Source organism: Ochotona princeps, chromosome 27, assembly GCF_030435755.1.
Source record: "Ochotona princeps isolate mOchPri1 chromosome 27, mOchPri1.hap1, whole genome shotgun sequence".
Classification (NCBI taxonomy): Eukaryota; Metazoa; Chordata; class Mammalia; order Lagomorpha; family Ochotonidae; genus Ochotona; species Ochotona princeps.
In genome coordinates this window covers 7631743-7658856 of record NC_080858.1, presented here as the reverse complement: position 1 = coordinate 7658856, position 27114 = coordinate 7631743, and the positions used below count along the sequence as shown (strand labels likewise).

The following is a 27114-nucleotide window of genomic DNA, read 5'->3' as shown; positions in this document are numbered from 1 at the left end:
ACGTTTTCCGTTGATCACAGGTGCTGTTCTTCAGTGTGCTGCACTGACACTGCACCTGGTCATTTGATCGGTTTGCCCAGGATAGTTTCTGAGATTCCCAAAGCCTATGTGTACATGTGTTTGTATTGCATGTCAGTTGGTGTGCTGAGCATTCTTGAAGTATAAAATTATTCTACGCCATCGTACTTTCATTTAGAGAGATGCTTTGTGAATAGCCAATTTTAATCCAAAACCTTGACAGTGTCGTGTGTATCAGGGAGAACAGGGAATTAAAATCAATGAATGCCATGTTAATTTGCCCGCAGAAGACTTGCAGCACAGTAAGATAGTCCATTCAAAGAGGGATTGAGCATCACTAAGAGGCAGGCAAGAAGGGTGAGCTTTCTTTTGACTGAGGCAGCTGGCAAAGGTTCATGAATGGTGGTGGCCTCTAACCAGGGCTGTAAAGGAAGAATATTATTTTTTATGTGCGTGAGTGAAAGGAAGTAGAGGTTAACGAGCAAGAGAAGGAAATTTGACAGAGAAGAAATCATTTTAACATCCAAGGGCCCTGGCATGCTTTGTTAACATGCTGTTGCTGTGGAAGTAGAGAGAGACTTAACAATTCAGCAGAATTAAATGATTATCTAATTATTTAATTAAATGATTGCAACGGTTTCTCTGGAAGAGCATGTCAGATACTGACTAGAAGAGGAAACCTGGCTGGTGGGAAGGAGGCCTGAGTAAGGATTGGTGATGAAGACTGTAGATAAGAACCGGCAAGTGAGAGTGGTTGACAAGATAGGAGAGGAATTAGTCAGTTTGGGCCCTGAAACTTCATGCCTAGCAAAGAGGTACAATTCAGTGAAATAGGAGTAGGGAAGATGAGTCAAATTTTAAATTTAATTTTGCACAAGACTTACCATAGAGGAGACACAGGTGAGGAGAGAATCAGTGAACTAGAAAATGAAATGAATAATTATTCAGAAGTCATCTGAGAATGAGAATATATGCAAGAGAATTATAAAATGTAGAGAACAGTGGGTGAGCTAACATCAGTTTAATTAAAGTTGCTTAAAGAAGAGGGGAATGAGAAAGAAGCAGAGGTAACCTGAACTGAGAGTTCGCGGCCAGCAGAGTCAGCGTAGGGAGAGGGAAGGCTGTAAATCATACACGGATAAATAGTAAATAGGAGGATACAGGTAAAAAAAAAAAAACGATACACAACAACAAACAAAATTAATTGTGATAATATCATACACAGGTTGTATGATTAGTTGTAGAATAATCTCCAACAGTAGGGTGCAAGTCAGGAGAAAAGTGAGTAGAATTAAAATATTCTTTAAAATCTTTGTAGAAAAGTTAGCGATTTTCAAACGTAAGATTTTGAGAAATTAAGTCTTCATGCTCTAATTTCTAGGATAACGGCCAAAATTGTAACAATAGCTTGTTTTAAACTTAGTGGAAGAGGAAAATGGATTGAAAAAAGTTCAAAAGAAGGCAATAGAAAAAAAATGAAATACCAAAAACTGAGAAACCGAAATACCAAAATAGAAAGCATAAAATGAGTTAGAAATAAACCTAATATGCTAGTAATTACATTAACCATAAATTAAGGATAATTAAGTCTCTGGAAGTGATCATATCATCACAAGAGAGCTTGAAGAAAGACCTATATTTTTTTCCCCCTAAAAGCAGGTACTTAGTATTTGTTAGAATTGTAAAGGTTGACTTTTTCTGCTGAACTGCTAATATAATCAGGTTTTCCCTTTGTTCCCAAAAGAAAATATGAGAATAAAAAGCATCTGATACTATTAACAGAAATCGTCTTTGTTTTGGTGTCATGGATGTCAGATTAAACCAGTTGGAAATTCTAAAAGCAGATACTTTAAGAAAACATATGATGTGTATTTGAAGCTTACCCAGTTGGATAAATGCATACTTCTAACAAAATATGGACCACAGCAAAGCATAAGAGTGTTGTTGGAGGAAAACTGTTTTTTAAAAAGGTACAAGAGAAGTCAAGGGTCTTCCTGTGTAGATACGGTGGAAGCAGATGAGAGTTCCTGTGTCTCTGTCTTTTCTCAGAGTGACACGTAGTTTCAAGTGTTATTGTTGGCAAGGATTGAAGGAAGGCAATAGTGGTGATTTGATGAAACTGCTTTTATGAAGGAGCTTCAATAAGTTTGTGGAGAATTTGGAAGCAAGTTCAGGGGTAGGTGTTTGACCTAGTGTTCTGGATGCCCACATCCCTGGGCAGGATCCCTGACCCCAGCTCCTGCCTCTGGCTCACTGAGACACTGTGGTGGCTCGAGTAGTTGTGTCCCTGTCACCCGTGGTAGGGATCTGAATTGTCTTCCTGGCTCTGAGCTTTCATCCTGGCCAGCTCAGGTCATTGTGGCCATTTGGCAGAATAAACTAACAGATGGAGAGCGAGCTCTCTGTATCTCTCTGCCCCTCAAAAAAGAAGAAAACTTTGGTGCAGCACAGAAGTATTTTTTAAGACCCATGCATAGTTTTTCATAATATGCATTTTTCCAGGAGAAATGAGGGGTTTGAAACCCCCTCATTTGTTGATAGTCCCAGAATAACTGTCCTGCTGCTCTTTGGATTCTTTCAGCAGAGGAAGCTGGAAATCTTTCACTGTGTAGCTTGCAGGTGCCAGGGGTGCCTGGTGGCAGGCACAGAATGTGGTGTTGGAGGCTTCTTCAGTTCTGAGTCCAACCCCAGCTGTTACTGGCATTTGGAGAGTGAATACACAGATGGGAGATTTCTTTTTTCTCTTCTATCTCTTTGGCTTGCCAACAAGTGAAATAGATAAACATTTTTAGATATGAGTACTTTCAGCATAATTGCCTTTTATGTTTCTCATATAAGCATTGAGAAATATTAATTATTTGATCAGGTTGAACATTAGATAACAGAGTTTTTCATTTTGAAAGATTAATTACTTTCAAAGAGATTATTTGAAGGGCAGGTGACAGCAGGCAGTGGAAGAGGAGTTGGGAAGAGAGAGAGAGATCTTCCATCTGGGGTTTCACTCCCGAAATGGCCACGAGCAGATAGTTCTGTGAAGGCTGACCCCAGAAACTCAGTCCTGATTTCCCATGTGGGTAGTAGGACCCCAAGTGCATGGATCATCTTTTATTATCTTCCCAGCCACATTCATAGGAAACTAGATCAGAAGTGCTAGAGTTAGGACTCAAAGCAGCCCTGCCATTGGGATCCTCAGCAGCTTATCCCCTTGGGCCACAGATTCTCAAGATCCCAGAATATTAATCCATTTTGTTAGCAGTTCATGTAGACATGAAAGGGAAGTAAACATTCCCAGTGAGTTACCCATTTAGCTAAACTAGATGTACATTTTGAGATGCTATTCTTTGTGCTAATTTTGATCTGATTTGAAGGGTGTGTGTGTGTGTATACATATATATATAAATTGAAAATTGAAGTGATTTGTTTGAATAAATAATATGCATTTCTTAATTCAGTACAGTTAAGAACATATTTAAAATCTTAACTATCTTTTCTTTTGAAAAGGCAGAAGAAATTGGAAGTGGCCATGGAAGAAGAAGGCCTGGCAGATGAAGAGGTAAGGTCTAACCCATACTCTGTACCACAGTAACCCCAGTGGCTTTGGTGTTTGTCAGGATTGCATGGTTTTACAGCACATGTTTGTCCTTAGGCCCCAGGTTAGGTCCTGGATCTGCAAAACTCTGGGTGTGGGGGACAGAAAAATCAAGCTTCAAGAAGAATCTGCCATCTGTTAACTCTTTCGCATTGTTTTCTTACAGTTTTTAAAAGCCAGCTCCTTCCCTGGCCCAGTGCTACTACCCTGATTTCAATGGCTGCATATATTCTTTGAAGGACATCTGTCCCCACATGACCTCTCTCCTGGCCACCCCTCATTTGTTCATAGCCTGCATCCCAGGTGGTCTGTCTAAAAGTGCATTTGATCCTGTCCCTCTTCTTCCCAGTCCCTTCACAGAGCTGTCAGGACGAGGCTGTGCTTGGAACTTGTGGGTACCAGACCGTCTGCCTGTGGGCTAGCCTCTGCTCCTCCCAGTCCAGCCTCTCATTCCATGCAGACCATGTTCAGTGATTGATTCCCCTCTCTTGCCTGAGGATCTTTCACGTGCTGTTTCTGCTGCTCAGAGCTTGCTCTTTGTCTCACCCAGCAGCAGCGTGCCCTTGCAAGCCTTAGCGTCTTGCTTGAGGAGTTACTTTCCTAGTGTCTCAGGGTGCAGCTGCTACATTCTGTCCTAACTGCTCAGGTCTCTGTGCTTATCTTCATACATCAACTTCTGAGGTTGGAAACTCCACACCATCTTGTTAAGCATGATGCCTTCACAGCTGGGGCTGGCATTCTGCTGGTAAAGCTGCCTGCTGAGATGCTGGCATTCCCTGTGAGCAACAGTTTATGTTCCAGTTCCTCCAGTTGGGATCCAGCTCCTTGCTATTGACGTGGCTCAGGTGTTTGGAACGCTGCCACCCCTGTGGGAGGCCTGGATGAAACTCCTGGTGCCTCGCTTTAGCCTGTCCCAGTGCTGGCCTTTGCAGACACATGGGGAGTGAATGAGCACATGGGAGATCTTTTCTGTCCCATCTCTCTTGCTATAACTCTGAAATTCAAAATAAATTTTAAGGAAAAAAGATTCCCAAAGCTGGCAGAGGACTAGAATAAATATTGGTGAATATCAAGCAAGGAGTCTTACCTGCAAGGAGTATGCAGATTAGGAGAGGCTGTGTGTGTGTGTGTTCGCAAAAATGTGTGTCCATGTTGCATTGTTGCAAACTTTGAAAATAAAGTCTCTCACCCCCAATTCAGGGTCACCTGAAAGAGATAGCAGTAGATTAAAATCTTAAAGAATATATAGAATTTACATGGTAAATAAGAGGTATTTATAAAGAAATGACTGCATATGTAGAATAGTGAGTAATTATATCGGAGCTGAAAAAAGGTATGATAAAGAAAATAGCAAGGAGACCCAGCACAATGGCTCAATAGCTAAATCCTTATGTTGCAAACACCGGGATCCCATATGGGCACCAGTTCATGTCCCAGTTGCTCTACTTCCCGTACAGCTCCCTGCCTATGGCTTGGGAAAGTAGTATAGGATGGCCCAAAGCCTTAGAACCCTCCACCTGTGAGGGAGACCTGGAAGACACTCCTGGCTCCTGGCTTTAGATTGGCTCAGCAACAGCTCTTGAAGCCACTTGGGGAATGAACCAGCAGATGGAAGATTTTTGTCTCTGTATCTCTGACTGTAAATCTGATCTGTTTTTCCAATATAAATAAATAAATCTTTAAAAAAAAATAGCAAGGTAAGTTGATGACACACAATGGAAATCTCTGAAATAGTTAACTAAGAAAAATATACTTTATTTGCTATGCAGTAGGGAATTACAACGTAGACTAATTAATGGTTTTTGATAATCAAAATATTTGCATATTTAGTTTTTTAAAACATTGACTTATTTTTTTGAAAGGCAGAGTTAGAGAGAGTGAGATCTTTCATCTGCTGGTTCACTCCGCAAATGACTGTAATAGCCAGGGCTGGGCCATGGCAAAGGCAGAAGCTTAGAACTCCCCCCAGGTCTCCCAGGTGGATGACAGGGGCCCAAGGACTCCAACCACCATCTGTTGTTGTTCCAAACACATGGACAGGGAGTTGGGTCAGACATTGGAGCAGGTGAGAATGGATCCAGCGCTCACGAGATGCTGACATTGCATCACTGTGCTACAATGATGGCCTCATAGTTTTCATATTTAAAAAGTAGTCATTGTCAAGTGATTATTTGAAATAGAATTTTTACCTGATCTTCAGTCTTTCCCTATCTGTACCTGTATCTTTTTTTTTTTTTTGTATCTGTGTCTTTTATAGTTGAAATGTTTACATGAAATAACAAAGTGTTTTATGATTTATACCGAAGGTGACTACTTTGATAACCTTGCTCTGGAAAAGCCAGATATTTTTACATATAGGATTACTCGTCATTATTCCCATGAAAGTTTCTGTTTTGTTCTTTAAGTGTTAGTGACAGGGTAATCATATAAATCTGTCTTCCCACGTGTAGAAACAGTGTAAGTCACTTCTTTGCTCACTGTTCATACAATAACTTTCTCACACTGAAGTTCTGTGTTGTGATTGTATTTATGTGCGTCATGCATCAACATGAGAACTTAGAGTGAAGTCCAGGCAGAGAGGAACAGACACCTGCAGGCCAGGCAGGGAGCGTCGGGAGGAGGGGCCCGCCAGGTGCTCTTCAGGATGCTCCACAGGCCGTTCTGCTGGGATCCGGACACATGGCTGTCACCTATTCAGTTCATAGCAAAGTGGATTTTTATTTCCACAAAGAAAAGGATTCTCTGTTTCCTATTTTATGAATCACTGGATTCTCAGTTTATCTGTTGGTAAAGATACTATTTTCCATCTTGCCCCATCTGACGTGTCACCTGGTGCCTGGCATCAGTGCTGGAGAGTGGGACAGGTCAGAACACTGTTGCCCGCATCTAAAAGGAACAGTCACCATCAGCCTGGGGTAGCAGAGTTCCTGTTCTTCAAGAGAACTAGTAACTCTGGACTTGCATGTGAAGTCAGCTGCTGTTTATGATAAATGACAAAATGTTTAAAAACAACTTGCATTCCAAGTATGTTTGTTACGTCTTCCTGTGTGCCACCTTAAGCCTGCACCAACAAGTGCTACTATTTGCCTTAGATCTTCTCAACAACTTGTAGAAAATGTGAGATGCTTGCACTCCTACATGTCCTCTGGCTCATACCTTTTTATAAGAATGCTATGACGCTGCTTTTCATTTCACTGTATTTATTGTTAGGTCTTGAACTGTGTAACTATGTTAAGTTATGTAACCTAGACAAACTCAATATTAAAATAAAAATTATGTGTGCAATTATATGGTATCAAATGAATTTACAAATATCACAGAGCCAGCTCAGTGGCATAACAGACTAAACCACGTAAAGTGCCAACATTCCATGTGGACACTTGCTCATGTCCCAGCTGTTCTACCTCCAATCCAGCTCTCTGCTTGTGGTCTTGGAAAGCAAGGGAGTCTGGCTCAAATCCTTGGGGCCTGTACCCACTTAGGAGAACCAGAAGAAACTCCTGGCTCCTAGCTTTGGTTTGGCCCAGCTTCATTGTTGCAGCCATTAGGGAGTGAACCGGAGGAAGGAAGATCTCTCTCACTCTCTCCCCCTGCCTCTTCTCTCTGTAAATCTGCCTTTCCAATAAAAATAAACAAATCTTGGGCCCGGCGACGTGGCCTAGCAGCTGAAGTCCTTGCCTTGAACGCCCCAGGATCCCATATAGGCGCCGGTTCTAGTCCCGGCAGCTCCACTTCCCATCCAGCTCCCTGCTTGTGGCCTGGGAAAGCAGTCGAGGACGGCCCAATGCATTGGGACACTGGACCCGCGTGGGAGACCCGGAAGAGGTTCCAGGTTCCCGGCATCGGATCGGCGCGCATCGGCCCGTTGCGGCTCACTTGGGGAGTGAAACATTGGATGGAGGATCTTCCTCTCTGTCTCTCCTCCTCTCTGTATCCGGCTTTCCAATAATAGTAAATCTTTAAAAAAATAAAAAATAAAAATAAATAAATAAATAAATATTTAAAAAAATAATAATTTTACAAAAATGAAATGTAGGTTTTAAATGATAGCTAGCATTCATACTTGACTCAGCATGTAATAGAGATTTGTGAAGTAATCCGTGAAAGTGAGTTGTGAAAACTTTAAGCCATGCAATGTGGCCGATTAAGGTGTCTGTACTGAGATGAAGTTGCTAGTAAAGGCCTTTCATTGCCTCGGCACTTTTCTGTACAGTCTCTTGGTGCGTGGAGATGGCGTGCTGCAGGTGGACAACTTCAGAATACCCGCGTGGAAAGGGAGAGCAGCAGGGAAGAAAACAAATCTGGTTTCACCTCAAGTGCTTAAGAAAACAGCTCAGGCAGGTGGCAGGTGTTAGGGCCAGGTGGGAAGGTTGCAAGAATCCCCTGGACCAGGGCAAGAAGCAGGCCCAGGAGGCAGACGAGAAAAACAAGCATTCCAGCAGAACCAAAGAGGAGCGGCAGAAGGTGGAGGAGTCACAAACGAAGGGCATGGGCTGTCCTGGTCACAGTGGAGCTGAAAAGCTGGCATGAATGAGCTGCTCTGTAGGCCCCACGGGTGGGACCTTGGTCCCACTTGATCTCCTTAAGTACTAGGATTCTCTGGAGGTCCGGGGGGACACTTTCTGGTAACTGCCAGGAGCTGAGACCTGAGTGAAATCCAGTCTTGGGAACCTGGTTTAAAAAGAAGCTTTTGTAAGAAAGAAAAAGTTCCATGAAATCCAGAGTATGAGTTACTCTGAAAGTGAGCTGCAAATGAGAGCCATGAGCCACGAGGTCTGACCCTGATTGGCTGGTTCCTGGGAGAGGGCAGGGTGGCACTGCCATGTTACTGGTCACCTGTGTTTTTGTGGAATTGTGTGTCCTATATGTTACAGGTCCCCCCATTCATTAAAAAAGATACATTATCTGAACAGCAGAGTGACAGGAGGATGTAAGGAGGGAGGAGGAGGAGGAGAGTGAGTTTCCATGTGTTGGTTCAGAGGCAAGGAGCAGGGACTGCAGTCAGCACGCCCCTATGGAATGTGCTTGTCAAGTAGCTGCACCACAACTCCCACCCATTCTCCCTTTTCTGCCAGTAATAGTCCATGCCCCAAGCCACATAAATATTGCTTACTTGTGGTCTTATACAACCAGGTATCTTTGTGAACAATTTTTAATACAATTATGAAAATAATGAGGTCATCTTTTCTATTCATATTAATCAAATTTCTGTAACTACACCCAACTATGCTCAGTTTTATAAGTTATAACAAGATATTAGGATTATCTTTTAAAATTCTTATATTTACTCATGTCTGTACTTAGAAAAAAAACTTTACAAGCATGAATGATATGGGCATGATGCTATAGTGCCACCAAGTGGCCTTAAAAAGAAACTGTAATTTTAAAATTGAAAACAAGCTACTTTTGAGGGGCTTGTCTTTTGTTATGCTGATTCGTAAAATTATTCATAGGGTAATTCCTAACCCCTACTGTGTACAAATAAGGACATTTGGCATTGCTTTAATATCAACAGAGGTGACAGAATAATCATCATTGATGCCATAGGTTCCCTTTGTGTGTGTGTGTGTGTGTGTGTGTGTGTGTGCGCTAGTGAGAAAAAAAAAAGCTGGGGACATAGTTGTTGTGCAGTGACTTCAAGCTACTCCCTGCTAAAGCGCCCTGTGCCCCTGCCACCCAAATGGGAGACCCTGAGAAGCTCCTGATACCTGTCTTTGGTCTGGCCCAACCCTGACTGTTGTGGCCATTTGGGGATTGAACAGCAAATCAAAGGTCTCTTTCTCTTTCTGACCAAATTCTGCCTTTCAAATAAATAAGTCTGCCTTAAATTTTAAAAAATACATATCTAAAAGAAGAAAGCCCTTAATCTCGTGATTAGAGGAGTTCACCTTTTAAAACATAGATATTCCTTATATCTGGTTAGCTTTTAGGTAAATAGAGAAATGGCTTAAATTTCTTTTACTGCTGATTTCTTACCAAAAAATGTTTTCTTGTTGTTGCATACTTACGTTTTCCATAGCGCCACTGCATTTTATAATGAATACTGAGTGTGGGAAAGGGTATGTGGCAAAGCAGTGTAAGAAAAACTTGCTTGAGGGAGTAGTGTTGTGGCACAGTAAATGAAGCTGCCACTTGCAAAGCTGGAGTCCCATATCAGTACGGTGCCAGTCCTCGCTGCTGCACTTCCGATCCTTCACTCTCGGAATGCTCCTGGGAGGCAGTGGAAGCGACCCCAAGTGCCCGGGCCCCTGGCACGCACGCAGGAGATCCAGATGGATCGCTGGGTCCTAGATTCAACCTGGCCCAGGCCCCCCTCCCCACCTTTCCATGTTTTTTCAAATAGATGATTTTTTTTTTGAAGGAAAATGTGTATTTGAGAGACAAAGTGCCCTTTCATTACATACTTATTCCAGGGCTGAGCTGGGTCCAGGTCTGCATGGGTGGGAAGGACTCGGTCACTTAAGCTGTCACTGCTGCCTCCCAGGGTCGACATTACAAGGAAGCTACAGAGAATTGGAGCTGGGCACTGTCCCCAGGCTCTCACTGTGGGACATGTGGCACAATTTAACCTCCAGGCTAAATTCATGTGCTAGAAAGAAAGCTTTTTAATTTGTAACGTGCCTTTCATTGATCATGTCATAATTTTTATCATTGATGTGCCTGAATGTGTAGCCTGTTGTTGTTGCTATTAATATTTTATTTTGAATTTTTTAATTTTATGGTACAATTTCATACAGACTGGGATTCGCCCGCAAACTCCCATCCCTCAACTGATTTTCCCAATGTTGCTACAGTGGAATAGTCCTTCATTGGGAGTCATGATTCCATCAGTCTGTTGTTTTAAGTGTGCCCTGACATTGCTGGTCCAGACAATGTCAGACAGTCCAGCGTCCCGTTGTCTCCACATGTCCAGCAGTTTGTCTTTGAAAATTAATATTGTTAGAAGTATCAGGATTCCATTGCATTAATGATACCTATTTACGTAGTTGTAACACTTTACCTGGCATTTTAAAAGCAGGCACAGGTAGAAGGGGATGACACTATGTGTCCTTGAGCTGCTTGTAGAGCAGTGTTTCCTGGCTGTGAGGACAGCTCACTTGTCCCCTGTGTAACTGAACGGTGAACGCATCTGTTAGGAACACACTATGAATTTTGTTTGCAGAGGGGCGGGGGAAGCAGTGAGGTTACGATGATTAAATAAATGCCTGTTCCAGATGTAACCTTGAGGTTTCGTACCATTATTTATTTGAATAATGTATTGTAAATAAGTATAATTTATTATTTGCTATAACAGTTATAAATCATGATAGTTGTTTTTTTACAATCTTGGCTGAAACAATTACGAAGTCACTGACTTGAATGTTTTAGGCTAACATTGAAAAATCAGTGTGAGAACACTGTCAGCCTTTCCTGAAGTTTAATTGTAATTTATGAATTAAGTTAGCAGGTAGATGAAAAACACATATTATATGTTTATGTATGTATGACTAGTTAAAATGAAGTATTTAATATAGTATATCCCAAAAGTAAAGATTTATCTGTTATTTTTCTTTTATTTTTTTAAGATTTATTTATTTTTATTGCAAAGTCAGATATACAGGGAAGAGGAGAGACAGAGAGGAAGATCTTCCATCTGATGATTCACTCCCCAAGTGAGCGCAATGGTCGGTGCGCGCCGATCTGAAGCTGGAAACCAGGAAACTCTTCCCAGGTCTCCCACACGCGTGCAGGGTCCCAAAGCATTGGGCCGTCCTCGACTGCTTTCCCAGGTCATAAGCAGGGGGCTGGATGGGAAGTGCAGCCGCTGGGATTAGAACCAGCGCCCATTTGGGATCCCAGTGTGTTTAAGGCGAGGACTTTAGCTGCTAGGCCACGGTGCCGGGCCCTATCTGTTATTTTTAAGAAAAGTTTTCTTTTATAAAGATTTATTTGTTTTTTATTGGTAAGGCAGATATACAGAGAGGACAGACAGAGAGAAAGATCCTCTGTCCGCTGGCTCACTCCTCCAGTGGCCACAATGGCTGGAGCTGAGCTGATCCTAAGCCAGGAGCCAGGAGCTTCTTCCAGGTCGCCCATCAGGTGCAGGGTGCCAAGACTTTGGGTCATCTTTGACTGCTTTCCCAGGCCACAAGCAGGGAGCTGAATGAGAAATAAAGCAACTGAGACATGAATCATTACCCATGTGGGATCTTGGCAATTCAAGGTGAGGATTTAGCCACTAGACCATTGTACTGGGCCCAATAAAAGTTTTATTAATATTTTAGAAAGCAATCTGACCTGACAGTTGAGACTCTGATTAAAATACTAGTCCCCTGTCAGAATACTTGAATTTAAGTTTCCACTTTGGCTGCAAGCTGATGCAGATTTTGGCAGGCAGCAGTGAGGATTCGGGTAGTTGGGGGGCCTGGATTTACTTCCTGGCTCTCAGCTTAGGCCTCCATCAGATCCAGGGAGTGATGTGGACTGAAGTGGTATATAAGTTTTCTCTCAGTCCCTTAAATAGTTCAAATAAATAAGTAGATAAGTAAATAAAAATATAACATTGCTTTGAAAAGTTTTCTTTAGTTTTTTTATTATACTTTAAAAATACTTGACTTTGGGAAATAAAATATAGCACTAGTATATAATATTTACATTAACGTCCCTCTATTATGTGTATCATCTTTCAATATTATTTCTTTGAAATAACCTGATTACAAAATCATCATTTTAAATCACCCTCTTTTTTTGATAACAGAAAAAGTTGCGCCGATCACAGCATGCTCGCAAAGAAACAGAGTTCTTGCGGCTCAAGAGGACTCGCCTGGGCCTGGATGACTTCGAGTCTCTGAAGGTCATAGGAAGAGGAGCTTTTGGAGAGGTGTGTTCCTTCTGCAAGCCACTGCTGGTGACAGTATTTATCTTGCGACCATTTGAACTGCTTCTGGGGTTGGCAATTTGCCTAGTGGTTAAAATGCTGATAAAGATGCCTGCGTCCCATATTAAGTGTCTGACTCTAGCTCCCAACTCCAGCTTGCTGCTAATACAGACCCTGGGAGGGGCAGGTGGTGGTTCAGATGATTGAGTCCCTACCATGCACGTGGATGACCCGGATTGAGTTCCAGGCTCTGGGCTTCAGCCTGGTCCAGCCTCAGCTCTGGGTGGGCCTTTTGGGAATGGACCAGCAGCTGGGAGCTTGCTCACTGTTCTCTGTGTGTCTGTCTCTTTACCCCTCAATCTAAAATACACATGTGTATTTGCGCATACAGTTCCACTTTCTGAATCATTAGCAATGATTATTCAATATGTATAATAGATTGTTTTATATTCCAGGTGCGATTGGTCCAAAAGAAAGACACGGGTCATATCTATGCCATGAAGATATTAAGAAAGGCTGATATGCTTGAAAAAGAGCAGGTATGGATTATTTGCCACATGTCACACCAAGGAATGACCTCTAACCAGGTTGTTCCAGGTGTTTAGACTGGAAATTTTAGAAAGAAATAACTGCATCATCTGTTTCTATTTTGATAGCTTGCATTCATGTTCTTCAGTTGTTTTGTTCAGTCTCTTCCAAATCTGTGGTCTTTAGAGTAGTCTGCTTGGGCTGACGTAACAGGATACCATGGACTGAGTGATGTCGAACATAGAAGTGTCTTCTTCTCAGCCCCACAAGATCAGGGTGCTTGCAGGCAACTGACTGCCTTATCACTGTGTCCCCAAATGGGAAATCCCTGGAGTACCTTCTTACCAGGACACTGACCCCACTCTGTGACCTCATTGAGCCTTCTCTGCTTCCCTTGTGGCCTCTTCTCCAAATACAACTATACAGTGGGAGTCAGGGCTGCACCAGGTGAGCTTTTGGGAGACATAAATGTTCAGCCCTCAGTAGAAGGACCAGTTCTTTGCACACTCAATCCCTGACACCCATCAAGTAAGCAAAGCAGTTTCCTGAGAAATTGCAGATTTTTCCCATTTCCCAGAACCTGTGACTTTTTTTTTTCTAAATATACTCTTGGTTTCTTCCCATGTTTGCTGTAGCTTCGTGCAGTTGTTTAGGAGTGACCATACACCTGAAAACATCCCCACTGGTACTTGATGTGTTCACACATGTTTCCAGTCTGGGAAGACACTCTGGTCTGTACACTGAGTGCACGTCTGCATCCAGTGAGCAACCCACCAGGGGCTCTAGAGGGAGGCAGCTCTCAGCTCCTCAGGCTTCGCCTTTTCGTCTCTGCCCAGAGCTTACTGTGTTATTACATCAGTACAGTACTAATTTTTACTTAACTGCGGCCACCTGGATTTTCACTGTGCCCTGTAATTTTGTTATTTAATTCACACAATAAGCAGTTATTGGGTGCCTATGGTGTACCAAGTGTTGTAAGTTCTGGGATACAGTAGATACCAAAATCTGCCTGGTCTTATCTCTCTTGTAATAATGAAGAGACAGCTGTTGTAGGCTCCTGTGATGAATGGTACCCACTGTGCAGAACGCTGTCTGAAAAGGACAAGGGGATATACATGAGCCAGGTTTGAGGAAGGAATTTGATCAGGACGTTTCTTTGTAAAGGAAATAATTGACAAGAGCATGTGTAGTGAGAAAGAATGACATGGAAAGATCTGACAGAACAGAGGCTCAGGTACCAAAGACAAAGAGCCCCAAGGCAAGGGTAACCCTGCCCTGCTCTGAGGTGGGGAAGACGTGGGTAGGAGATGTGGTGTCAGAGGAGTGATTAGAGATGCAGTCAGAGAGCTAGGCAGCGGCTGTGAAGGCCGATATGTGGAGTTGGAACTTCAGTCTTATTTTAAATACAGCAAAAGACCTCTAGAGGGGGTTTTGTTTTGTTTAAACAGGAGAGTGACATGCTTGATATATATTTTACAAGTGTAAGTCAGTTCCTTAGCTTGCTTTTAGGAGAAGCGAGACTTGAATCAGGGAGACCAGTTGAGAGCATATGTAATAGCAATTCCAACCAGGATGTTGTGATGGCTTAAAGTTGGATACAGCAGTGAAGTTGAAGAAAGTTAAACAGATTAAATATATGTTTGGAAGAAAGAGCTGGCTTTGATGGGAGAAGGAGATAAAGAGGAACCTAATTTACCTACAGTGGCATTAGTCATGGATGAGGTTTAAGAAAAAGGACAAAAGCTGTAGTCCAGCCGCTGACCACATGTGGCTACTTGGTTCTTGAAACGTAGCTGGGCTGCAATGAGATATGCTATGAATGTAGAATTGTAGATAGCAAAAGAAGACTTGCTACCCTCCAGAAGTGTAAACCATATTGCTTGTATAGTAAAATAGTATTTGAATTCTTGGGTTATATAAACTAGTATTAAAATTAATTTCACCTGATTCTTTTGACTTTATGTGGCTTGCAGATAATTAAAAATTATATTTGCACCTTGGATGATACTGGAATAAAACAGCCATGGTCTAGCACATTTTGCTGAACTTTGAGGAGCCTGGGGGCCACTGTTCTCCCCTTGTACAGAAGCAGTCTTACTGGAAGTCCAATATCCAGCCTTTTATAATTTGTGGTTATTTTCCCAGCTAAATAAATTATTCTGCATTTGTTACCACTAAGTTTCATTTTTAAAATTCTGGTACATTAGTATTTTAAATCTTAACACATTGACTTCAGTGGTTAGTACTCAATACGGTCATAAACAGCTGCAATATCCCTGCTGTGTGATAGCAGTTGACCACACATACTGCACTCCTGTCTTTGGACCCCTTCTGGGAACATCCTGCAATGTGACTAAGATCTTTAAGGCCTTTACCATGTGTATTTTCAAATGGTGTGTAAAGGGCAGCTGGTGCCGTGTTTCACTTAATCAAACACATCCAGAAAGATTATAAAGGTTGTTGATGCCAGAGAAGAAGGTCTCGTTGCTTGGTGACTCAGTGTCTGGATCTGAGAGCTTTCAGAATACCATGTAATGGTACAGTAGCCCCAGACAGGATCATTTAAGCAGGTCCTATTTTATTGTCACGACAACATTTACAAATCTGTGTTCTCCTGTGCTGTGACTCAGAGTTGACAAAAATATTCACTGAAATTAACACGAGGATAAAATAAAGTCTTATTGCTAATTAATATTTTATTTTATTTTATTTTATTTTATTTTGATGATGTTTACATAGTTGTTTAGGGTGGGAAGGGTCAAGGATTAGGGGAAGGTGGGTGATACCATTATTTTCATATTTTCTTTTTCTTCTTCCTATATCTGGGAGAAGGGGGAAGATAAGGGGAGAAGCCACCCCCAGTGCTAATTAATCTTTGAATAAATAATACAGAACAACTGAAAATTGACCAATTATACTAATCCCATAGGTTATTCAGTTGACAGAATTTTCTGGTCTGCAAAATTTTCACATACTGTTATCTCTGGTAATCTTTACCAGTGTTGCTGATTTTTATAGATAGTGTAGCAAATTCATAATACATCATGTAAAGGTATCATAAACATTCCTATGTCTTTAAAAACAAGCAAACAAAAAAAATCAAGCTGGTTCCTTTAACAGTTAATTCCAGTTTGTTCCTTTTAGCAAACTGGCTTTTCCATTTCAAGTTTTAGAGCATTGGTTAACTACATTTAACTTTCAAGGCCAGACTGGTGCCTTCAGTGTATACTGTAAAGGTAGGCTCATGCTCGATAGAGATTCGGGTTAGAAAGCTTTCGGTGAGTCATTGCCCAGTGTGAGAGGCCTTGGCTTTCTGTCACACTTTTCAGGGTTAAACATACAGAGTAAGCGCCAACAGATTGGGAGCCCCCTGGGAAGCAGCTTAATGAGACTGGGAACATGGGTAGATTTTTGAAATATGTTCTAAAACTTGAGCTTTCGTGACTGTTATGGATGAGTAATTTGTAACATACAAGCCTGAGAAATGTATACTGTGTTGTAATTGGTTCTTTGTGATATATTCATCTAGGTGGCCCATATCCGAGCAGAGAGAGATATTTTGGTAGAAGCAGATGGTGCCTGGGTGGTGAAGATGTTTTACAGCTTTCAGGATAAGAGGAATCTTTATCTCATCATGGAATTTCTTCCTGGAGGTAAAAGAAAACACTTTAGCAATGACAGACATTTTTTTTTAAGATTTATTTATTTATTTATTTTAATTTTTATTACAAAGTCAGATATACTGAGAAGAGGAGAGATAGAGAGGAAGTGGAGCTGCCGGGATTAGAACCAGCGGCCATATGGGATCAAGGCGAGGACTTTAGCCACTAGGCCACGCTGCCAATCCCCAATGACAGACATTTTTAAAACATGTAATAGTAATGCTATTTGATTGGGCTTAGTTTGATATTCCTACCTTGGAGGTTTTAGAATCAGTCAATCATTTTTTGGTATTTATTTTCAGAATAATGCTCATTATGACCACAAATCAGATTATTTTGAAGGAGTGATGTAGTTGGTAGATTTTGAAGACTACTAATATGAGTTCACTATATTTAATTAGATTATTCAGGGTCAAGAGTTAGGAAAATTAGGTTCACAGAGAAGAAGACAAACACGCCAGTGGGCAAAGGATAGAAAGGTACAGAGGATAAACCCTCACTGTTCACAGAAACTCAGGAAAATGTGCCACCTCCTTCATATTCAAGGAAATATAAATTAAAACTAGAGTGAGGTACTGTTTTGCACCAGTTATACTAACAGAAACCTTAATGGGCTGCTGAGTCTGAGTGGAATTGAGGCAGTGGGAGCTACTAGCCTCTTGTGAATTTGTTTTTCATGGAAAGCTACTTACAGATACTCAATGGAGTGGAGCTTAAAATGCATGTGTTCTCCAGTCCAGCACTTCTGCAACACTGTGTGTCTCTGAGTTCCTCTCCCACATGTGCACAAGAGACCTGTATAGAAGGGTTCTCATTGCCCCAGTGTTGCTAAAGTGAAAACTCGAATACGAGATGGGTACCCATCAGTAGAAGAATGGAAAAATAAAATCAGGCATAATTATATGATGGTTCACTCCCCAGCTGAGTAGCAGGGGCCCAAACCCTTGGGGCAGCTCCTGCTGCTTTCCCAGGTACATTGTCAGTTGATTCGGAATGGAGCAGCTGCGACTTCAAATGGCACTCCAGTGGAGTGCCAGTGTCACAGCTGGAGACTTGATAACCCACTGTGCCGCAGTGCTGCCCACAGCAGGGTATTAAACTCTTCTTTCTACAAAACTGACTCTGGCTGGTGAGCAGGGATATATTTTCATTCAACTTCACTCTGATTTGATTTCACAGACTTTCCTCTAAAACCATTAAATGTTATGCAACTTCGTCTTGCACAGTGACTCTTATTCGGTCCCAGAGCTTGTTAGTGGTGTGCTAGGTGGATCATGAAACACTAAATTGACATTCATTGTGTAATTAAAAAGAGCCTTTGCAAGGTCTTCCCCTTTCATTAACATGCTGCTCACTCTCCCTGTGTAGGTGACATGATGACGTTGCTAATGAAGAAAGACACCCTGACAGAAGAGGAGACACAGTTCTACATTTCAGAGACTGTTCTAGCAATAGATGCGATCCACCAGTTGGGCTTCATCCATCGGGATATTAAACCAGACAACCTTTTATTGGACGCCAAGGCATGTGGATAAACTGCTGGCACTTTACAGAGCAGCAGAGCTGACTAGAAGTGGTCAGCCACAGTTTAGATTACTCCTAAACAACTCACTTTCATGGAGGACTCGGAAATGGAATCCCATCAAGGGAATAGGCGCTCTTGTCTTCCTCCCTCGTCTAATTTCTAAAATTATTATCATCAACTATTTGTGACTTTACAGTTTGGCCTGCAGGAACTCCACATTAAGAATGTTTATAACAATAAGCTTATTTAAAAGAGGAGTTTGTCAAAACCTAAGTAATCTCCTGTTTACTTTTTGTTTTAGGGTCATGTAAAATTATCGGATTTTGGTTTATGCACAGGATTAAAGAAAGCTCACAGGACTGAATTCTACAGAAATCTCACACACAACCCACCAAGTGACTTCTGTAAGTTCCATTTTCCTTTCTGGTTAAAATATTAAAGCTGGTTTAATCCAGTCCTTTCATCTCCTCATTCCTTGTTTATAGGGCTCTTTGAAATGCTTGTGTAACTAGATTTTCTGCCTTTGCCTATACCTACAATGCCATGATGCATTTAAAAAGCAGAATGTTAAACTTCTGTTACTAAAAGATTATACTATTGTAATACTGTGCGGGGAAATGGTGGGAAAAGAAATTGGAGAGCCAGGTAGGGGTTAGGGGGAGGGGAACCCCTATGCCTACAAAACTGTATCATGGAACATAATAGTAAGATTTTAAAAATAAGTAGAAAAACATAAAAGAAAGTTTGTGGAAATTGGAATCAATCTGGTAAGTTGGGTGTGGCATTATGGCCCTGCAGGTGAGGCTGCCACGTGTTGCCACAGGCAGCTCTGTTGAAGTGTTGGTTTGAGTCCTGGATGCTCTGCTTTTACTCCAGTGTGCTATCAGTGCTCTTGGGGAAGCCACGGTGATGGCCTGGGAGGAGCTGCAGGCTCCTGACGTCAGCAGGCCCAGCCCTGGCTGGTGCAGCCACTGGGGGAGTGAACCAGCACCTGACTTCCTTCTCTGCCACTCTGACTTGCGAATATCTTTTCCTTTTGGAGCAAAAATTGTTTGGAAACTCAGGCATAGTTGATTGTCAGCTATTTGAAGCACCCTTTTATATGTGAGGTGTTGGGGTTTGATAAGAGTTTTTCTCTGCTGATGACTGTTGTGGTGAACTCAGCTTTTCAGAACATGAATTCAAAGAGGAAAGCAGAAACGTGGAAGAAGAACAGGAGGCAGCTGGTGAGTCAGCGGTGTTTTCATGGAGTTCTGTGTCCTGGTCCCCGAAGCTCCCGTGTGCTCTCTTGATGCTCTTATATCCTTACACTGCTTAGGACTTAGTCTGCACCAGCGATGGAGCTGGTTCTGGAATCCCACAGTGTGCTTAGCATCTCTGTGAGCGGAACTGTGGCTGTGTATCTTACGGCTTCACTCCAGGGGCCTCCTGAGCGCATCAGTAGCCGGGGAAGCTAGATGCTGACCCACAGCTGCTCTCTGAACGCCTCTCCCCAAGGTGACTGTGAGTGCAGTGAGTGCCAGCCAGCTCCCACTTCCCAGTCGTCCATCCTCATGGGGTAACTCATGAAGCTGACGGAAGTAAGGTGCTTGTCAGTTTCTAAGACATTCTTTATAGAGAAGCTGGAAGGTTGGAATGTCCACAGTATTATGAAGAATAGATAAACTTTGGAAGCCGACTTTACTATAGATAAACTTAACTCCTCCTTTAATATAGAAGTATACTCTTTTTAACTCAATGCCACTTCCTTTCTATTACTTGGCAAGTGTAAGAATTGTTTCCTCTTTTGCCTGTTTCCCCTTATCTTGTTAACTAAGTCCTTGATCAGTTTTAAGGTTAGGAATGCTCCATTTAACTTTGTTTTCCTAACTTCCTATTTACCACTTGGCTTGCACAGGCCCTTTTATAAATATTTGCTCAGTCCAGCCAAGTGATGAGAGGGAGACTGAGTGTGCCTTCAGAAAGTAGACAGTTGACAACTGCTTTTCTGGTGCCGTCTGCAATCACGGGCCATAACCTTCAGGTTAAGAGGCTTACTCTCTCATTAGCCAAGCAATTGCTTGTAAAACATTACATGGTTTCCAAAATGTATGGAGCTATGCATTGGGAGATAAACTTCATTCTACTTTAAATCTGTCACTTTTAGATCCTATTTTAAAGTTGAGAAAGTAATTACAGCATCTCCTGCTCTTAAAGGGAAAAAAAATGAATACCGCTGAAAACTGTGGTGGGAATTCTGTACCCCCCTTGATGGAAGAGTCACAGGTATTGCTTGTCTGTGTGCTTCCCGGCTCGTGGCCCAGAGTCCCAAGCCTTCTGTCGTGCTTCAGGGAGAAGCAGAGGGGACTCTGGGATTGGAGGCAGGACATTTCTGAGCCCCCAGATCTGCTGCACACTGGGTGCCAGCCGTGCCTTCCCCCAGGTCGTTGAGATGGCAGATTCTGTCGCATTCTCACATGGCCCCTAAAGTATTAGCCCTAGTTGAGAACTACCATTACCTCAAAAAAAAAAAAGTTTCTGTAAGATTTTATACAAATTCGGAACGAGAAACTGTATAATTTCCTGATGGATTAGCAGATCCCAGGAATTCAACTGGTGATCCACCTGCCAGACCTGACACTTGTCTGCTGGCCTGTAGTTCACAGAGCACAGTTTCGTTTTTGATTCATTCTCAGATCAACTCTGTTAGGACAGGTGTCCTTTCTCCAGGTCTGTGTAAGCAGAACTGAGACTTGGAGAGGTTGGGTAATGAGCTCACACACACATTAGGCATGAGAACAGGGCAGCCAGCCCTCCTGGGTCCTGACTCTTCTTTCTGTTTAAAATGAATTTAGAACTACATTTACTAATAACCCAGCTGAGCTTCCCCAGGGCACAGTCATGTGTTCTAGAACATAGCATTAGATTCAGTGCTTAGCACTAAACCTTACACGGGATCATCATGCAAAGTCGTTGTTAAATGAAACTTGGCCTGCCATGTATGTTGCCTTATCTGGTAGCGGGCATAGTCAGAGATGCAAAACAGCACTGCGAGTGCATGCGTGACATGTTGCTCCCTTGTAGGCGTATTCCACGGTTGGGACACCAGACTACATCGCTCCAGAAGTGTTCATGCAGACTGGCTACAACAAGCTATGTGACTGGTGGTCTCTGGGAGTGATTATGTATGAAATGCTAATAGGTATGTTTTATCATTAATTTATGCACATATTCTATACATTTCTTCTTGTCCTTTGAACATATATGGGAGATATTGTGGGCTTTCGAGCTTCTTTAAACCTGATTCTGGGTCTCCCTGTGCTAAAACATAGATACTGATAAAAAGCCAGAGAAGGTGAGCCTTTAGCTGAGCAGCTGAAACACCCATGTCCAACATTGCGGTACCTGGGTTTGATAGCAGCTCTGGTTCCAGACTTCAGTGTCTTGCCATTGTAGACCTTCAGATGTAGCAGTGATTGTTCCAGTAATTAGGTTCCTGCCACCCATGGGGGAGGCCTGGATTGAGTTTCCAGCCCCCAGCTTTGGCCCAGGCAAGTAAGCTAGTAGGTGAAGGCTCTCTTTTGTCTCTCAAAAATAATAAATAAATAGATAAATAAAGGAGGGTGGGCTTTAAATCCCTCATTGACTTAGGTATAGCAGTTTTTCTGGAAACCAGTGCCTGGAGGCCTGTCTGACAGGGAGTTTTGTCCCTTGAGGCACCTTCAGTGGTGAGCCAACTGGACTCGTCACTAAAGCTGAGGAATCCCTCTGCTCTTTGGTGTGTAGGGTACCCCCCTTTCTGCTCTGAAACACCTCAAGAAACATACAGAAAGGTGATGAACTGGAAAGAGACGCTGGTGTTTCCTCCAGAGGTGCCCATATCCGAGAAAGCCAAGGACTTAATTCTCAGGTGAGTAGTTAAATTCCTCGAGCAGTTCACGGTATCTGGAAATGTTATGGATACCCACAAGACCCGAGATAATTTCTCTGTTTCCATATTCTAGATTTTGTATTGACTCTGAAAACAGAATTGGAAATAGTGGAGTAGAAGAGATAAAAGGGCACCCCTTTTTTGAAGGTGTAGACTGGGGGCACATCAGGTACGTTCCTGGGATGTGATGGGAGGGCTGGAGAAAAACAGATGACTAAATTTAGCCATTAATTTGCCTTGGATTCTGTGTACAGAATACAAGAAGCGGCACTGCTGCAAGATAAGTCAGGATGTTTTATGTAAGTGAGTGAGACTAACGGCTGTAGCTAACTGGCTCGGCCTTTGCTGTCGTCTGCATTGAGGGAAGAAACCCAGACTTTGATCTGGGTCCTTGGGGTGTTCTTAGTTACCGGGGAAGGCTGTTTGCATCTGAGGGATGTGTTTACATTTCAAACTGTGTCTCCTTACCTTACAGTAAGGTATACTATTCTTTGTTGAACCCTTAGGGGAAAAGTAAAATAATGCAGTAACTTTGAAGAATTGCATGTGGTTGTTCATTGTGAGCTTTGGCCTTTTTCTGTTTGTGATTGAACTACCCGCAATATATTCTGCCAGTGGCAGCAGTTGACAAATGTCGATTTGATGCCGCCAAGTGCTCCTCAGCGTAAGCCTGAGCGCTGCTGCCTCAGGCTGTGGGCTCTGCGCCTCCCCCTGAGCTCCGGCTGCATCTTGCACAGCCTCTGCTGCTCCTCCTGCCCTCTCACTTTGGGCTGGTGTTCCTTCCAACTGACACCGTTTTCTTCCTTGACCTCATTTCTGCTGCTGCACTAGACCAGCTTGGCCAGCCACTTTTCACCTTGCCTGGTTGATTCATTCCATGAGTGGCTTCAGTGGTCAGGACTGGGCCAGGTTAAATCCAGAGCCAGGGTCCGTATTGGTCTCCCACATGGGTGCTTCTCCCTATGGCTTGGAAGGCTTAGAGCCCCTCCATATGCATATTTTCTGCAAGCATGTATTCAACCAACTGTTGGTCAAATATATTTGGGGAAAAATATATCTGTACTGAAGATGTGTGGCCTTCTTTCTTGTTATACCCTAGATACTCACTACAATTGACATTATCTTACATAGAGCTAGTGATCTACAGATGAACAGTGCATGGTAACGATGTACATAGATTAGATGCAAACACTGTTCCATTGGTGTAAGGAACCTAGGGGCCCGGCGGCGTGGCCTAGCGGCTAAAGTCCTCGCCTTGAATGCGCCGGGATCCCATATGGGCGCCGGTTCTAATCCTGGCAGCTCCACTTCCCATCCAGCTCCCTGCTTGTGGCCTGGGAAAGCAGGAGAGGACGGCCCAAAGCTTTGGGATCCTGCACCTAGGTGGGAGACCTGGAAGAGGTTCCAGGTTCCTGGCTTCAGATCGGCGTGCATCGGCCCGTTGCGGCTCACTTGGGGAGTGAAACATCGGACAGAAGATCTTCCTCTTTGTCTGTCCTCCTCCTCTCTGTATATCTGACTTTGTAATAAACTGAATAAATCTTAAAAAAAAAAAAAAAGGAACCTGGACCTCTGTGGATGTCCTGGAGCTTGGGAAATGACAGCACTAATAAATCATTTGAAATAATTTTGGTAAAGACATTTTTAGTGAACTTAGCCCCCTATGGATCCAGCAAATACTACTGGAGAGAGGGGTAATAAAAGCTGATAGCTCCTCTTAACTATTTATAAACATTTTTGTGTAAGAAGACGTTTCCATGACTCACTTCATTTTAACCTTATATCCCTGATTCTCATAAAATGTGTATGACAGGTTTTTGCTTCCCATCTATATTATGTCTTAACAATTGTGATTTCTATAAATTACAACCTAGCAGTTCCATTGTGGAGACATCACCTCTCCACCTTTTGTACCACTTACTTTCCCAAATGACATTTGAATTATGGATCTTCCACTAGAAGAATTTTATTCCTAAGTCATTATCTTACATACTTTATGTAATTATAAAAATCCTTAAAATAAAATCTCTTCTGTTTTACTTTTGCTCTCACTAATATTTTTGCTTTAAAAATGGCACTAGAAAGTCTTAATACAAAGATATGTAAATTCTAAGTAAATTAGATTATTATTATTTTATTATATAGTTCCATGGGCTCTGGGATTTCCCATCCTCCCCACTGATTTTTCCCTCTAGTATTACAATGGGTAGTCCTTCATGAATAGTCATTAGTCTGTCATTCTGCTATTGAAATGTTTCCAAGATTGTAGGCATGGACAATGTCAGAAAATGAGAATATTTTAGGAAAAAAAATATATTGTGCCCATGGGACCAAGATGCCTTGTCCTGTTAGTGCAGCTACTGGGTGCAGTTGCTGGCTTTGGCCCCTAGGTCCAGCTTCCTGCCAATCCAGGAGGTGCTGATTATGGCTCGTGTAACTGGGTTCCTGCCCTCCGTGTGGGGGACCTGGAGTTCCTGACCACAGCTCCAACCCTGACCAGTGTTGGCTGCTGCAGATATTTGCGGAGTGAACCAGTTGGTGAACGCCCTCTTCCTTCCTCCCTCCCTCCCTCCCTCTCTCCCTCTCTCTCTTTTTCTATATAAGTAAGTACTAGATAAACAAGTTTTTAAAAATTATACTGGATTCTTCAAATCTGCTCGAGTTTTCTCAAACCCACAGTAGAGTCTCTTGGCCTTTGTGATATGTATAGAGTGGCATGTGGAATTTACAAGTAGAATTGTTTGTTGAAAAGTTAGGCTTCAAGGAATCTAATCATGGCTACTCAATACCTTTTCTCTCTCTCTCTCTCTTACTCAATGCCTTTTTGTAGGGAAAGGCCAGCAGCAATCCCCATAGAAATCAAAAGTATTGATGACACTTCAAATTTTGATGACTTCCCTGAATCTGATATTTTACAACCAGGTAAGATAATGTATAATGCAACTTTGTTACTGAAAACCAGTGGGGGTGCTTCCATTTCACCAATGAACTGCCTTCATTCATGATTCCTTTTTCCATCTTTCTAGTGCCAAACACCACAGAAGCAGACTACAAGTCCAAAGACTGGGTTTTTCTCAATTATACCTATAAAAGATTTGAGGGGCTGACTCAGCGAGGCTCCATCCCTACCTACATGAAAGCTGGAAAGTTATGAGCGAAGATGGCATTCACCCACAGCCAAGAGAACTCAGGTAGCTGCATCACCAGGCTTGCTTGGCATAGGGCACAGCACACAGAAACACTCCTGAGGACGGATGGTGGTGCTCTCTGACTACAAGAGGAAATTCTACGGGATTAGGATTTCTAAGACTACTACAGGAATTGGTTGGCAGTGCCAGCTGGCTTTTTTTTTTATATATTTTATTCTTTTTAACTTTATTATATAAAGGTACTGGAATACAAGGAATGTGCATCCCTCTCTTAGTGCACTGCCTACCCGTGTATTAAGGTCCAGTCTGCCTGTGTGTGCCATGGCTTTGAACTGTAACACCTCTGATCAGTTCAGGAGATCACATATCACTTAAAGCAACATAGGCTAACCTGTAGGTGACACTGCAGTCCTGCTGTTTTCCTGCAAATCCTAAGGGTTTAGATAATCAGTAAAAGCCATCTTCCATAGTTGGTGTTAGAACATTTGCCCTATTGGTTTGAACATCTATAGAATATATATGAAGAAATTTCTGTAATGGTTTCATGAAATCTAAGGAGAAAATACACTGGTTGTTTTAAGCAATTAGAATTTATCATCCAGTTATTACACAAACACTACAGTAGGGTGTGACAAGATCATAATAAGAAAGAGGAAGTTTAACACCTTCACTCAAGCAGTCTACTAATGTATTCACTTCGCATTCAGAAATACTGACCTTTATATATGTAGTCTGTATGCTAATAGGGAGATGTTCTGTGTCATACAAAATTGGAGTTGCTCTCCTGTGACAAGAGGACACAGCATTATTTTAATTTGATTCTGGTGAGTTAGATTCAAGAAACAACTATGACAGCTGCTGGTAGAACTAGTGTATTTTTATTAAACTATTTTTTTAAATGTCAGACTTCTGACAAAGCTACTGACTTTGGTTTTCTAGAAAGTTGTTCCATATCACAGCTGGTTAAGGTTCAGTCCCTTTGATAGCACTTGTGTTCTGTGCTCCAAATGTACCAAAGATCCTGAACGGAGCGGACGGCCACCACCGATGAGGAGTTGCCTTTACTTAATTCAGACCAGACAGATCCTTGTGAGGGCCAGCTCGTCCAAGAGCACTGCTGCTCATGTTTAGCTCCATCACAGTGGTTAGGGCAGACAGAATTAAAAATGGACGGATTAAGGCCGAGGGGGATTGTGATTAGACAGTAAGGAGATGACTTCCTCAGAGTTAAATGACCTTTTGTGGCCCAACATTGTCCCTCCAACATGACTCGGTAAGTTTGGTGTTGGTAGCACTCTCTGAGAAACAGTCCTTATCCAGGAGTCACCTCCTGTTTGCTGTAGCTCTTACGTGAAGATGCAGTTAGGGCGGTTCCCAGTGCTCTGTGCTCAGAATCCAGTCTCCGAATGGGGGCAGTTGCACAGCAGCCATAGGCAGTGACAGCAGCTGTTACAGAGGTGCTGCTAGGCAGCTCCCCAGGCTCTTGGTCAGGTACTTGCTGCTGAGTACTGGCCTGGTGTGCTGTTAGCAGCCCATCTCCACTTTTCCATCTGGATCATGTGGCTGAGTGAGCTACTAAAACTCTGGGTTTATCTCAATTGGACTAGCTTTGAGTTTTCTGAATGTAACTGCCTTTCGTTTTTTAAAAACATCCAGAACATCAGCTGGGGTCTATGGGGTATTTACGCTTCACCTTCCTCTCCTGCTGGGGTGGTCACGAATAGGTGAGAAGCAAGGTTGAGCCACATTGTCTCGTTCTAGTGAGACAGTTGTCTCCAGATGGAAACTTGGTGGAGGTTGACTGGAAGGAGTTGAATTACCTAAGTCGACTTCTTAGTTGCCTGTGCAGAGAGCAGGGAGGGTTCTGGTGTCAGTT

The 27114-nt window shown here is 42.5% G+C and overlaps 1 protein-coding gene across 1 annotated transcript in view; it reads left to right on the top strand.

Annotated features, from left to right (window-relative positions):
• The window catches only part of STK38L (serine/threonine kinase 38 like), a 67360-nt gene extending 40957 nt beyond the window's left edge, over positions 1 to 26403 (top strand). The window contains exons 3-14 of the mRNA XM_004592635.3: positions 3520 to 3571; positions 12345 to 12467; positions 12920 to 13003; positions 16522 to 16645; positions 18023 to 18177; positions 18481 to 18583; positions 19344 to 19405; positions 21243 to 21360; positions 21945 to 22068; positions 22163 to 22258; positions 24920 to 25011; positions 25116 to 26403. Of these exons, the coding sequence (XP_004592692.2) occupies positions 3520 to 3571; positions 12345 to 12467; positions 12920 to 13003; positions 16522 to 16645; positions 18023 to 18177; positions 18481 to 18583; positions 19344 to 19405; positions 21243 to 21360; positions 21945 to 22068; positions 22163 to 22258; positions 24920 to 25011; positions 25116 to 25243 (1261 nt within the window). The 3' untranslated portion in view covers positions 25244 to 26403. The remainder of the gene's footprint in view (positions 1 to 3519; positions 3572 to 12344; positions 12468 to 12919; positions 13004 to 16521; positions 16646 to 18022; positions 18178 to 18480; positions 18584 to 19343; positions 19406 to 21242; positions 21361 to 21944; positions 22069 to 22162; positions 22259 to 24919; positions 25012 to 25115) is intronic.
• The last annotated feature ends 711 nt before the right edge of the window (positions 26404 to 27114 follow it).